Here is a 14,794-nt window from a genome sequence, read left to right on the forward strand (position 1 = left end):
CTATCCAGATTTTCCCTTTCTTCATGAGTTAGTCCTAGTCTTAGTATGTTTATGTTGCTAGTATTTTGTCCATTTCATTTAGTTTATCCAATTTGTTGGCATACACTTATGCAAGTGTTTGGTTGAAGAACCAACTTTTTGTTTCATTGATTTTCTCTATTGTTTTTCTATTCATTATTTTGTTTATCTCTGCTCTCATCTTCATTATTTCCTTCCTTCTGATAACTTTGGGTTGAGTATTTATTTGAGAGATGGCGTCTCACTCTGTTGATTAGGTGGAGTGCAGTGGCATGATCATAGCTCACTGTCTGCAACTCCTGGGCTCAAGTGATCCTCCTGCCTCAGCCACCTGAGTAGCTGGGACTATAGGCATAAACCACCATGCCTGGTTAATTTTTGAATTTTTTGTAGGGACAGGGTCTTGCTTGGTTGCCCAGGTGAGTTTTGAAATACTAGCTTCAAGTGATGCTCCTACCTTCACAATCTCAAAGTGGCAGGATTACAGGCGTGAGCCACTGCACCTGGCCTCGTTCTTCTTTTTCTAGTTCCTTAAGCTGTAAAGTTAAGTTGTTGTTGTTGTTGTTGTTTTTTTAAAGGCGGGTCTCACTCTGTCACCCAGGTGCTAGAGTGCAGTGGCATAATCATTGCTCACTACAGCCTCAAACTTCTGGGCTCAAGCAATCCTCCCCCTCAGCCTTCCTAGTAGCTAGGACTAGAAGTGCCCACCACCACACCTATCTAATTTTTAAATTTTTGTACAGACAGGGTCTCACAATGTTTCCCAGGCTAGTTGTGAACTAGTGGCCTCAAGTGATCCTCCCACCTTGGCCTCCCAAAGTTCTGGGATTATAGGCATGAGTCACTATGCTCAGTCTTGCAATTTCTTAAAATAAGACAACAACGAAGACTGTCCCATTGATTGACTCTTCCCTTCACAAAGATTTCTCAGGCCAGGCACGGTGGCTCACGCCTGTTATCTCAGCACTTTGGGAGGCCGAGGTGGGTGGATCCCTTGAGGTCAGGAGTTTGAGACACGCCTGGCCACGATGAGGAAACCCCATCTTTACTAAAAATACAAAATTAGCTGGGCGTGGTGCACATGCCTGTAATCCCAGCTGCTCAGGAGACTGAGGCAGGAGAATCGCTAGAACTGGGGAAGCAGAGGTTGCAATGAAGTGAGCTGTGACTGCACTCTAGCCTGGGCAACAGGAGCGAAACTGTGTCAAAAAAAAAAAAAAAAAAAAAGATTTCTCTGTAGCATGCAATATGCAGTGCCGTTTGATAGAACTTTACCCCCATAGAACTTTTTTCAAAATTTGAGTTGGTCTTCTCAAAACTTGCCAGTGCTTTATCAACTCAGTTTATGTAATATTGTAAATCCTTTGTTGCCATTTCAACAATATTCACAGCATCTTCACCAGGAGCAGATTCCATCTCAAGAAACCACTTTATTTGCTCATCCATAAGAAGCAACTCCTTATCTGTTCAAGTTTTATCATGAGACTACAGCAATTCAGTCACATCTTCAGGTTCCACTTCTAATTCTAGTTGTCTTGGTTGGAGGTTAAAATCTCAACACTCTTTTTTAAGAATGTTGTTTTTTAGTTCATTCTACCAAACATTTAAAGAAGAAGCAATACCACTTCTTAAACTTTTGCAAAAAATTGAAGGTAACACTTTTTTTTTCTTAAGACAGAGTCTCGCTGTGTCGCCCAGGTTGGAGTGCAGTGGCGCAATCTTGGCTCACTGCAAGCCCCGCCTCCCGGGTTCACGCCATTCTCCTGCCTCAGCCTCCCAATTAGCTGGGACTACAGGAGCCCGCCACCATGCCTGGCTAACTTTTTGTATTTTTAGTAGAGACGGGGTTTCACCATGTTAGCCAGGATGGTCTCAATCTCCTGACCTCGTGATCCACCCACCTCGGGCTCCCAAAGTGCTGGGATTACAGGTAAGTCACAAAATATCAACATTCTTAATGGCATCTAAAATGACGACTCCTTTTCAGGTTTTCAATTTACTTTGCCCAAATCCATCAGAGGAATCTCTATCTATGGCAGCTACAGCCTTATGAAATATATTTCTTAAACAACAACACTTGAAATTAAAAATGACTCCTTGATCCATGGGCTGCAGAGTGGATGTTGTGTTAGAAGGCATGAAAACAATAATCTCCTTATATATCTCCATCAGAACTCTTGGATGAACGGGTATACTATCAATGAGCAGTAAGTTTGAAAGGAATCTTTTTTTCTGAGCAGTTCTCAACAGTGGGCTTAAAATAGTCAGTCATCCATGCTGTAAACAGATGTGCTGTCATCCAGTGTATTAGTCAGGGTTCTCCAGAGGGACAGAATAGGATAGATGTACATATGAAGGGGAGTTTATTAAGGAGTACTGATGATCAAAAGGTAAAGTCCTAAGATAGGCCATCTGCAAGCTGAGGAGCGAGGAAGCCAGTCTGAGTCCCAAAACCTCAGAACCACCATGCCCCACTAATTTTTGTATTTTTAGTAGAGACACAGTTTCGCCATGTTGGCCAGGCTGGTCTTGAACTCCTGACCTCAAGCAACCCACCGACCTTGGCCTCCCAAAGCACTGGGATTACAGGAGTGAGCCACCATGCCCGGCCAAATACTAGACATTTTAATCTAATGTGGTAACTCTGGATATCAGATTTTCCCCATTCCTCAGGGTTTCTATTTTATTTCATCGTTTAGGCTGTGTCTGTCCCAAGAATCTGCATGAAATATAAACTTTTCTACTCAGGCCTTTTTTAATTCTGCACCTCCCCTCAGCATACATGGTGATTTTCTAGTTTCCCCATATATGCAGTTGCTTTTGAATGTCCTGGTCTTCAATGTCTTGCTCCCAAAAGGAGTTAAAAGAAAAATGAAGGAGGAAAAACTCAAGCTGTATGCAAACTGCTCCAGAAATATGTGCACAGCTGTAGCCATAGGACTGAGGGGTGAGGAACTGGTAGTTACTACTGTCCTAAGAGTTGAAATTGACCAAAATTAACTACAATTTATCATCTTCCCCTGGAAGTTGCAAAATTTCAATAGACTCCAGATTCCAAAATAGTTATATCAGATAGATTCTGCCAGTGCAGCTGCTGTCTAGGCTGGGAGACAGATTTCTGGTGCTTTCTATGCTGCCATTTTCTCCAAATCCTCTCTCCATTCTCCCCTTTCTTGCAGTCATAGAATTTAGTTTTGGTCAGGGCATATGCTTGCTGAGAATAAAAACTACACATCCCAACCTTTCTTGCAGTTAGCTATGGCGAGGTGGCCAAATTTTGGCCAGTGGGCTCTAAGTGAAAGTAGTAGTACACATTTTAAAAGTGTCCTTAAAGGGGTGCCTTTCTGCTATTCCAACTTTATGCTTAATGTGTAATGGGTGACTGGATTTTGGCCAGCCATTTTGGACTATGAAGAAGATACATGTTTGTGTCAGAGAAACAAGAGGGAAGGAATCTGGGCTCTTGACATCATAGGGTGCCACACCAGTCCTGGACTAACTATAGTTAGGCTTCTTTTAAGTGAGAAATACACTTCTATTTTGTTTAACCACTATTGTTTTGGTGATTTCTATTATAAACAATTGATCCTAATCCCAATTAAGGTATTCAACTCATTTCCTGGCCCAGAAAACAATTTTTTAAAAATCAAGAAATAGCTTTGTTGTGACATCTCTTTTATCCACTCACTAAACAAACGTCCACCAGGGCTGTAATTTGGAGTTCAGACATGTTAGGCAGAATTCATAAGGGAGAGATGACATTATTAGACATGCGAAGGCTGAAACAGGAAGGTATTTGTTATAGAAAATGGCATCAGTGATTGTCTTAGTCATTCGAGATGCTATAACAAAACACCACAAGCTGAGTGGCTTATAAACAACAAAAATGTATTTCTCATAGTTTTGGGGGCACCTTCTCACTGTGTCCTCACATCATGGAAAGACTGAAGAGTTCCCTTGGAACTCTTTTATAAGGGCACCAATCCCATTCATGAGGGCTGTTCCCTCATTACCTAATCACCTCCCAAAGGCCCACCTCTTAATACTACCATATTGAGGGTTTGGATTTCAACATGCTAATTTGAGGGGGCACAAACATTCATAAGCAGTGATCCTGGGGTGGTCCCAACTAACGATGTCTCAACTTATGAGAAACCCTAAGGTTATAACCAGAAGATGTTAACTTAAAATAAGGATTTGAAGTCTCAAGGAATTACTGAATTCTCAATAATGTCAGTATCTGAAAACAAATTTTCTTTTTCCTTTTTGAGACAGTTTTGCTCTGTTGCCCAGGCTGGAGTACAGTGGTGTGATCTCGGCTCACTGCAACCTCTGCCTTCTGGGTTCAAGTGATTCTCCTGCCTCAGCCTCCTGAGTAGCTTGGATTACAGGTGTGCACCACCACACCCAGCTAATTTTTGTATTTTTAGTAGAGATGGGGTTTCACCATGTTGGCCAGGCTGGTCTTCAACTCCTGACCTCAGGTGATTCGCCCACCTCAGCCTCCCAAAGTGCTGGGATTACAGGCCTGAGCCACTGCGCCCGTCCCTTTTTCCTGTTCTTAAAACTTCTGGTATAACTAAGATGATGCTATAGAACTTGAGCAAGTTCTTTTCTTGAAGACTATTAGCTTAATACTGTTTATCCCATAAGGTACAGCTTACTATGCTCCCAATTTAACTCTAAACTTACTAGGGCCTATAATAACATACAGTCCAGGAGGTTCAACAAGAAAACTTTCATAGCATAATGATTAAGAACATAAGTACTGCAGTCAGACATATCTAGGCTGCAGTCTATCACTTTCAAACAGTGGAACCCTGGAAACTTTTTTTTTTTTTTGCAGTAGCATGATCATAGCTCACTGTAACCTTGAATTCTTGGGTTCAAGTGATCCTCCTGCCTCAGCCTACCAAGTACCTAGGACTACAGGCATGCACCACCATGCCTAGATTTTTTTTTTTTTTGAGATGGGGTCTTGCTATGTTGCCCAGGCTGGTCTTTAACTTCTGTCCTCAAGTGATCTTCATACCTTGCCCTCCCAAAGTACTAAGATTACAGGTGTGAGCTACCACACCCAGCTAGGAAAATTATATAACCCTTCTAGGCCTCAGTTCCCTCGCTGGAGATAATGGATACAGATTTAATTACAATGTGCTTAGTACAGTGCCTGGCCATAAGAGTCACTCAGTAAAAAGTCATCATAAGATTTCAGGGTCCATAAGAAGAGTATGTGTAGTTAAGAAGGGCCTCCAGAGACAACCTACCTTATCTTCTACAGATGTCCAGGATTTACCAGCTCATGTATAGCATGGAATCATACTAACAACATTCACCATGTTCTGTTGGCTCCTAATGTTCCAGTTAATACAGAAAACTCTCCCCCTGCCAATTGCCCTCCCCATGCACTGACTTCTGCAAATTCTCCAGTAGTGTCACCACAAACAAGTCCTTATCTTCCAGGTAACATCTGTATCATTCCTTCCTCCAGCTTCTTTGATGATGTTTGTAGTTAAGAGCTCCACTGCCTTCTAAGATGCATTGGGATTCCTCTCCACTACCTTTACATTTTCCTTTAAATGTTATTTTTCACCTTATAAAAAGGGTATCGTGCTGTATGTAATTTTTAGGACTTTTTTCACCTAATGTTGTGCTGCTAATATTCATGCATATTGTTTTATGTCACTGTAGCTCATTTGTTTTGGCTACTGTACATTATCCACTCTTCTGATGATGGGCACCTGGGTAGCTTCTAGGCTTTTGCTATTGTGAAACTGCCACAAAGTATATTCATGTTCACATTTTCTATTGTACATGTATGTTTCTTACAGCATATACCCAGGAGTGTTACTGCTGGACTGTAATATGTGAATGTTAGATGTTACTTCATGTATCATTATTAAAGACAGAGTATCACTCTGTTGCCCAGGCTGGAGTGCAGCGGTGTGATCTCAGCTCACTGTAACCTCTGCCTACCCAGATCAAGCTATTCTCCTATCTCAGCCTCCCAAGTAGCTGGGACTACAGGTGCACACCACCACCCCCGGCTAATTTTTGTATTTTTAGTAGAGATGTGCTTTCACCACATTGGTCAGGCTGGTCTTGAACTCCTGACCTCAGGTGATCCACCTACCTCAGCTTCCCAAAGTGCTGGGATTACAGGCGTGTGCCACTGCACCCAGCCATGTATTATGTTTTTCATATCAAATATTTTCACTTTTTATGACTTCCTGTTTCTACTTCATCTTTCCTTGTCTCTTTGAGAATATTTATTATGTTTATGTTTTGGTCTGTTCATTCTGATTCAAAAATATGTTTATGTATGTATTTAAAGGCTTGGAATAACATGTACACAACTATGTATGGTGGCCATCTTTGAAGGACTGCAACTATGAAAAAACCATCAGTTCAACTGTCCCGGACAGCATTTCATTGTATTATGTAACTGTAGAAAGCCTTAATCAAGATAAAAATAGGGATGACTTATCAGAAACTGAAGAATTTTCTTAAGAAAGCAATGTTTACTGAAGGATACCTTCATTCCAGCCATGATGAGCATCTGTCTTCTTAGGCAATCATCGTGAAGCTCCAGGGTAGTATAACCCATCTCTCCCACTCATCCCTGAGCCTTGGTCCTGGACTGAATGTGGTTAGAGGTTGTGGAAATAAAAAAAGAACCAAAATAAGAACACTGTCCATAAAAGCCAAGCTCAGAGACTGGTCCTCTTTTGCTTAGGTACAGCAGGAGCAGGAAGGATCGACATTCTTGAAAGCATACCTTCTATTCATTTGGCTTTTTTGGCTTGGGGCCCCAGTGTAGAGCCGAGTACTCCACTGCCCTTTCTCCACTCACAAATGTCTGCATATGTACATGTCCGGCACTTCCAAGCCTCCTCCACATCGACTCCCTGGGGCTCTCGGTGGCCCATCCAGTAGGCCATATAATGCTGCACCTTGGCTCTCACCTCCTTCTCTTCAAAGGCTACAATCTCAGTACCCAGCACCGTGGCAGTCTCTTGGTGGATATACTCAATCTTCAAGATATCAATAACTGGGAGGTCTGACAGTGTTAGAGACAAGAAGACCAGTTCCATGAGGTCACCCAAAGATTTCACAGAGAAGCCTCCTTTCCGGGCATGCCTCAGCACTGATGGCCCGAGTGGCTTTTCTGGACACAACTTCGTGTGGTGGATTAAGCTAGCAGGGGTCACTTTACCTTGTACCATGGCATCAAAGATATATTTGTATAGGCTGACTTGAAAACAGTCTTTCTTTTTCTGAGCTTCCAGAGGGAGCATAGGGCGCCTGCGTGTCTTGAGTTCTGCCAGTTCCAGTTCCCCCTTGGCTGTATAGTGCAGCTCATCGATCACTCCAACAAGAAGTACACCCTCCACTTCCCCAAACACGGGAAACTCTCTGATGTGCCCTTCTGACTGCAGGGCAGGAATCATCAAAAGTATGTTCAGAAACTTAATTGCCCAAGCATCTTCTTTAGTGGTGACTGGGACAGTCACAAGATCATGAAGTTCTAGTTCTCTAGCTAGGTGTATGCTGGCACCAGTGTCCAAAACAGCTGCCTTCTCAGGTGCCAAAAAACCAGGAAGCTCCTTCCCATATGCCGTTTGCAGTTCACACCAGTTCTGAGTAGCCAGGTCAGTGACATACAAATATTTAAGGTGGAATCTCTCCATGGGTGATAAGATATCCAATCCTCTTTTCCAGTTTTGTAAGCTTATGGGTTTATCATCCTTCCCAAGGGATTCAGAAGATGGGCCAGGCATGTTAACTAAAGCATTTGACTCTTGGGCGTCTTCTAGGTCCAGAAACTCCAGGAATTCTGAGTCACTCAAGTCTGAGAACCCGGAGGCTTCTGCTGACACTGTCTCCTCTTCTCTTGTCTCTGCCATGGCACAGCTCTGGATTGGGCTAGAAGGGCCCTGCATAACATGTTAAAGAAATGCATTGTTCAAATAAAAACTTTCTCAAAAGCACTTTCAAATTTCAGTAAGATAAAAACAAAATCATGACAAATTATTGACTTATATTCTTTAAAAAAGCCAGTTTATTTATGACCAATTAGTAATGCCATACAGTTGTAGTACAGATATGTATTGCAATAGGGTTCCTTATATAATCCATATATATCACTTGGCAGAATTTTTCTTTTTTTTTTTTTTTTTTTGAGACGGAGTCTCGCTCTGTCACCCAGGCTGGAGTGCAGTGGCGCGATCTCGGCTCACTGCAAGCTCCGCCTCCTGGGTTCACACCATTCTCCTGCTTCCACCTCCTGAGTAGCTGGGACTATAGGCACCCGCCACCATGCCCGGCTAATTTTTTGTATTTTTAGTAGAGACGGGGTTTCACCGTGTTAACCAGGATGGTCTCAATCTCCTGACCTCATGATCCACCCACCTCAGCCTCCCAAAGTGCTGGGATTACAGGCGTGAGCCACCACAGAATTTTTAAAGGGGAAAAATAGTTTTATTCCTGGATCTTCCACTAACATACTGTGTGTGACTTTAAGCAAACCACCTTTCTTGGTCTCAGTTTCTTCAGATTTAAAAAGAAATTTGAGGCCGGGCAGGTGGCTCACGCCTGTAATCCCAGCCCTTTGGAAGACTGAGGTGGGCAGATCACTTGAGGTCAGGAGTTCAAGACCAACCTGGCTAACATGGTGAAACCCCATCTCTACTAAAAATACAAAAATTAGCTGAGTATGGTGGCACACACATGTATTCCTAGTTACTCGGGAGGCTGAGGCAGGAGAATTGCTTGAACAGGGAGATGGAGGTTGCAGTGAGCCGCGACTGTGCCACTGCACTCCAGCCTAGGTGACAGAGCAAGACTCTGTCTCAAGAAAAAGAAAAAAAAAAAAAAAAGGAGATTTGAGGTTTGCCTTTTCTGCTTCAAAATTCTATTAACTTGAAAGAGTATTTCATTATTTTAAGTGAATATACATCTTTGTAGGAACAATGTTTGAGAAGTTTACCAAGGGCCACCTTCTACAATTCCCTTGATACAAAGTCCTTGATGAGGAAAATGAACCTCAACTACAAACTGTTCCTTGAGAGAAAGTAGCTCTGCAATAACTGTTTTTAAATGCAGTTCAAGGAACCTAGTATGGCAAAATTCAAAGATCGACTATAGATAAATACGAATAAATATAGTCTAACACAAATTAATGCATGAAATAATAAGAGGATGTTACAGCAACACATGGAAATTAGTAGCTTGACTTCATAAATTATCCTCTTAATATTATAGAAATTGGGGCTGGGCGCGATGGCTCACACCTGTAATCCCAGCACTTTGGTAGGCTGAGGAGGGCGGATCATGAGGTCAGGAGATCGAGACCATCCTGGCTAACACGGTGACACCCCGTCTCTATTAAAAAAAATACAAAAAAATTAGCCAGGCATGGTGGTGGGTGCCTGTAGACCTAGCTACTCGGGAGGCTGAGGCAGGAGAATGGCGTGAACCGGGGAGGCGGAGCTTGCAGTGAGCCGAGATCGTACCACTGCATTCCAGCCTGGTTGACAGAGCAAGACTCTGTCTCAAAAAAAAAGTATATATATATTTATATATATATAGTGGTGTATATATATAAATATATATAATATATATTTATCATATTGTATATATAAAATATATAATATAAAAAATATATATATTTTAGAAATTGGTGTCTGTCACTAAACTGGGGTTTCCCATTAAGTTTATTTTCTCCCTCCACAAGAAACTAGCTTATAATGGGAAAAAAATCTGCCTATTAGAGATTAAAAACTCAAAATTTACTGCTATAACAGAGAGTATTTATTGTGTGGTTAATTATTGTGTGCCAGACACTGAGCCAAGTGTTTTACATCCAGTATCTCACTACCCTTTTTCTTTCAACTTTTTTTTTTTTTTTTTTTTTTTTGAGACGGAGTCTCGCTCTGCCGCCCAGGCTGGAGTGCAGTGGCCCGATCTCAGCTCACTGCAAGCTCCGCCTCCCGGGTTCACGCCATTCTCCTGCCTCAGCCTCCCGAGTAGTTGGGACTACAGGCGCCCGCCACCTCGCCCGGCTAGTTTTTTGTATTTTTTAGTAGAGACGGGGTTTCACCGTGTTAGCCAGGATGGTCTCGATCTCCTGACCTCGTGATCCGCCCGTCTCGGCCTCCCAAAGTGCTGGGATTACAGGCTTGAGCCACTGCGCCCGGCCTCAACTTTTTACTATAAAGATTTTCAAGGCCGGGTACAGTGGCTCAAGCCTATAATCCCAGCACTTTGGGAGGCCGAGGCAGGTAGATCACCTGGGGTCGGGAGTTTGAGACCAGCCTGGCCAACACATGGTGACACTTCATCTCCACTAAAAATATGAAAAATTAGCCAGGTGTGATGGCAGGTACCTGTAATCCCAGCTACTCGGGAGGCTGAGGGGGTAAAATTGATTGGACCTAGGAGGCGGAGGTTGCAGTGAGCTGAGATAGCACCACTGCACTCCAGCCTGGGCGGCAGAGTGAAGACTCCGTCTCAAAAAAAATAAAAATAAAAAAAAGATTTTCAAACATACAGAGAAGTAGAAAGAATAAAACAATGAACACCCATGTCCACACCATGTAGATGAACAACTGCTGACATTTTGCTGTATTTGCTTCTTGTGTGTGTACTTTTTTGTTTTGGCTGACCTATTTTGAAGTAAATTACAGACATCATAACACTTTAAAATCTAAATGTTTCAGCATACATTTCCAAATGGCATTCTTCATAACCACAATACTATCTTCCAAATGACATTCTCCTCATAACTACATTATCACATCTAACAAAATTAGTAATTCCTTAACATTCCGGTTCATATTTGAATTTCCCCAACTGTCCTCAAAATGTCCCAGATAGCTTTTCTTTAATCCAGGAAACAAAGACCACACATTATGTTTGATTGTTTTGTCTTTCAAGTATTTTTTAATCTTAAGAAACTAGGTGGCCGGGCACGGTGGTTCACACCTGTAATCCTGGCACTTTGGGAGGCCAAGGCGGGCAGATCACGAGGTCAGGAGATCGAGACCATCCTGGCTAACACAGTGAAACCCCATCTCTACTAAAAGTACAAAAAATTAGCCGGGCGTGGCAGCAGGCACCTATAGTTCCAGCTACTCAGAAGGCTGAGGTAGGAGAATGGCGTGAACCTAGGAGGCTGAGCTTGCAGTGAGCTGAGATCGCGCCACTGCACTCTAGCCTGGGCAACAGAGCAAGACTCCGTCTCAAAAAAAAAAAAAAGAAAAGAAACTAGGCAAATTATGAAGATACTCTTTTTAAGCCTTCCTCCTAACCCCACATATCTAACCTGCATAGAGAGTAAACAAAACAAGATGCAACCAGTCCACTAGTGTTTGACTTTGAGTGCCAGGAAAATAAATAATTTGACATAGAATTTAAGCTGATAGAGATAGCTATGAACCAAATGTCTCCTTCTTGTTATTCTATTATTCTAATAAGCAGAGAAATAAGTTGAACGCACCAACTCCTATGTCAAAGCGTAAGAAGTGATGCCCTGAAAACATCATTAATATCAATTGTGGTTGTGTTTAACTGATTTTCAAATAGTCTAAATGTCACTAATAAAAGAAAACATAGATAGCTAGAAGGAAAGTTATCTGCAATGAACACAAATAACACAATAGTAAGACTTTTGCTTATAGAGTATCCTATAAAGTTCTTGCTTTACAGGATATTTCAATAGTAACAAAACACAGAAGCTGTACATTTGCACAAGTGTTATAAACCGTAAATGTGCTTTAAATAATTTCAAGAAACTATTTCAACTATGAAGTCTCTGAAAATTGGTAACAATCTTTACCCTTCACTAAGAAACTAAAGTTAAAGCGCATTTGTAACATATATGCTATGAGGTTTTCGTGGGGGGTAAGGGGGAACTCCAAGTCCAAATCAATTAATCATAAAATATTTTATTTCAAATATCTAGACCTGGCTGTCCAATATGGTAACCACTAGTAGCCACTAGCCATACGTGGCTACTTAAATTTAAATTAATTAAAATAAAACTCACTTCTCAGTTGCACTAGCCATGTATTAAATGCTCAGCAGGTACATCTGGCTGGTGGATACAGATAAGGCACAGATAGAGAACAGTTCCCTGATCACAGAAAGCTCTATTGAACAGCACAGAGTTAGACTATTTTCTGTGTACACATTAACTCCCCAAAGAGAGAGTAAGCTCCTGAAATGTATGGAGTTCCTACTTGTTTTACATACAACATTGAGAACAGGTAGTCCTAAACAGGGAAGTGAAATGTCTTTTGGAGAAGATACAAAGCGGGGCATTCTCTGTGAAAGTATTCATCTATAAGAATAAAACAGTACACTAAGAATGGATAACTGACACTCAGATGTGTGGCTGGGACTTTCCTACCCAGAAAAGAATCCAGAAGAGAGCATAATGCAGTGCATTGTGTCCCAAATTGTAGTTTGTATCTCTGACACGAGACGATTTTACATAGCGCATGGACTGACATTTTTAGATACACCTTAGAATAACTATACTGTTATTGGAGCAGCCATCAAATGGCTAATTTCACAGATATTGTTTCTTAGGACAAGTTTGATTTAACAAAAGTAAGTAAAAACATATAAGAATAATACAGGTAGTACACAGGTAGGGCAAAATTGTTAGGTAGTAAGTGAATGGCATGCTGGGAAATAGCATAATGCCAAGAGTCTGAGAGTCCTCCTACAGATCTGGATTCTGAACCTAATTCTGAGTGGTTCGGTAGCATTTAGTAGTATGCTACTTGCCTTTTGAGTAAGCTTGGACAAGGTTCTAGTTTTCCTTAAGTTATTGACACATCTTTAAAATACCTACTAACCCTACTCAGCTATCCGACCATTGAGTGATAACATATAGTACACATATTAGCACTCGATAAAGATAGATCTTGTTTTTCCCAAGTAAGAGATGAGAGAGTGTATCGATTCCCCCTGACAAAGAAGATTAAACTTTAGAAGAGAAGAAACTCTTATTCACCTGTGACTTAGTTGATCTCCCTCCTCACAGGGAAGGCCAGAATGCTGAAATGACAAGGCTAGGGAAGAGAAAGAAGTTTTGAAAGACCAGGTCTGCATTAAAGAACCTAAATTAGCAACTTAGGTCCTTGCTATCGTAGAACCGGAACTTCTGGTCCTTTCTTACCTGACCATTCCCATGTTGGGTGTTTTCTCCTCTCAGATTCACACTGCACAGACTGTTACCCACCCCAGTTACCCACCCCAGATCCTAGTCTACATAAGGCTCGCCTCTCTCCTGGGGCAAACTCTCTCCAAGATTTCTTCGTTTCCCCCGTACTCTGGATGCAGTGACGAGAAAGTAAAAGGGTCAAACATAACCAAGGTCCCCGAGGAGCTCCGAGATCAGTTCCCTCTTCCAGCTCCATTCTCTACCCAACAGATCAGGCAAGAGACCTTATGACAGCGGCTCTTTCTCTCTGATGGGCTCCTGCCTTCTGCGGAATTGCCGATGGCAACATCGTGACTTGAGTGCAGCCCGGACTTGTGGGCTGCGCGGGCGTTTGTCTTCAGCGGAGATCTTTCCTCTGGCCCTAAAGCACTGTCTCCCAGGGAGTGCCATGCATGCCCTAAAGTGTACTGCGCACTTCCTACAGTCCTGGCAGAGCCAGGAATGAGAGCAAGGAGTCGTCCACCTCGGGAAGGAGTCCCGGCCGACAGCACCGTGTTCCGAGGGCGAAGGTCCAGAACGGGAACCCGGCCTGCGAGGGGAGCCGCTCCCACCAAGGGAGGGGAACGCGGCGATCGCAGGAACAGAACCCTAGGCTCCGAAACGCAGCCTCCCACCCCATTCTCCGGCCTTCCCCTAACCTCGGATACTCCTCCGAACCTCGGACTCCACCTGGTTTCGCCGCGGCCTCGGAGCTGCTCCCGGACGCTCCCAGCGAGGAGACTGAAGAAGCCGGGCAGAGCGCGCTGCCGGAGCGGTCTACACTGCCTGCCCCGCCACTTGCAAAAAAGCCGCCCAGAGCCCAGTCCCAGAGTGCCCCGCGGCTGCCCACGGACCGCCTTCCCAGAGGCCTTCGCGGCGCCGCCTACCTCGCGAGCCTGCGGCTGGGGCGGAAATCTGTGTCTGTGGGCGGCGGAGAGTGCTGCTTATGGGAGGGCAGGTTTTGGGAGCTCGCTAAAGCCGGTCAGTCCCTGTGTTTGCGCCGCTGTCTGTGGGTCGTTTAATTCCGGGCGCAGCTGACCTGTAAGCTCCCTCTCTGTCAAGGTCTCCCAGTTACCACCAGGACAGTCCGAGCAAGGTCTGGGCCGGTCGCTGCCCCCGGTGAAGTGCCGCGTCTAGGCTTGGCCATCCGTGGATTCAGCATCCCCACCTTAGCACCTCCCGCCAGCTTTTCCAGTGAGAGCAAAACCACGAACTCACTTTTGAGAGATGCTGGCGCTTCCCTCATCAATATATATATATTTTTTCTGTTTGCTTACTTTTAACTAAACTTTTATTGATAAATATAACACAATTTTATTCTGAAATATAAAGCAAAGTGTAATTATTATGAACAGACAAGTCATTAGAGCGAAAAAAGAAGTGTCAGGTTCTTCGCAGATACACTTCCTGAGAAAACCAATAGCCCGACTTCTATGACACTTTGCTTTTCTTATATTTATTTATTTATTTATTTTTATCAAAAGCAGATACTTGATTCTTTGCTTTTCTTTACGGTTTATCACTTATACTTGAAAACTGGATTTGTGACAAAGGTGGTATCAT

At 43.0% G+C, this 14,794-nt stretch overlaps 1 protein-coding gene across 7 annotated transcripts; it reads right to left on the minus strand.

Moving 5' to 3' along the window:
• Positions 1-6,235: 6,235 nt before the first annotated feature.
• On the minus strand, positions 6,236-14,095 carry EXO5 (exonuclease 5). 7 transcript variants are annotated; one of them, XM_001083679.5, is made up of 3 exons: positions 13,891-14,095; positions 13,043-13,100; positions 6,236-7,955 (listed from the first exon to the last, which is right to left on the minus strand). In XM_001083679.5, the coding sequence occupies exon 3, from the start codon at positions 7,923-7,925 to the stop codon at positions 6,804-6,806; it is 1,122 nt and encodes a 373-aa protein (XP_001083679.1). In that variant the 5' UTR covers positions 7,926-7,955; positions 13,043-13,100; positions 13,891-14,095; the 3' UTR covers positions 6,236-6,803. The 7 variants fall into 7 exon arrangements, with proteins under 7 accessions (XP_001083679.1, XP_077818410.1, XP_077818398.1 ...); XM_077962284.1 differs by having other exon boundaries at positions 13,910-14,072; XM_077962272.1 differs by having other exon boundaries at positions 13,922-14,069.
• Between the last annotated feature and the right edge of the window lie 699 nt (positions 14,096-14,794).

Source organism: Macaca mulatta, chromosome 1 (genome assembly GCF_049350105.2).
Source record: "Macaca mulatta isolate MMU2019108-1 chromosome 1, T2T-MMU8v2.0, whole genome shotgun sequence".
Lineage (NCBI taxonomy): Eukaryota > Metazoa > Chordata > Mammalia > Primates > Cercopithecidae > Macaca > Macaca mulatta.

Coding starts and splice junctions, on each gene's coding strand:
- EXO5 (XM_028835439.2), bottom strand. CDS start 9,353: ATGATCCGCCCTCCTCAGCCTACCAAAGTGCTGGGATTACAG. Junction 7,956..9,311: donor CCAAAGTGCTGGGATTACAG/GTGTGAGCCATC, acceptor CATGTTATGCAG/GGCCCTTCTAGCCCAATCCA.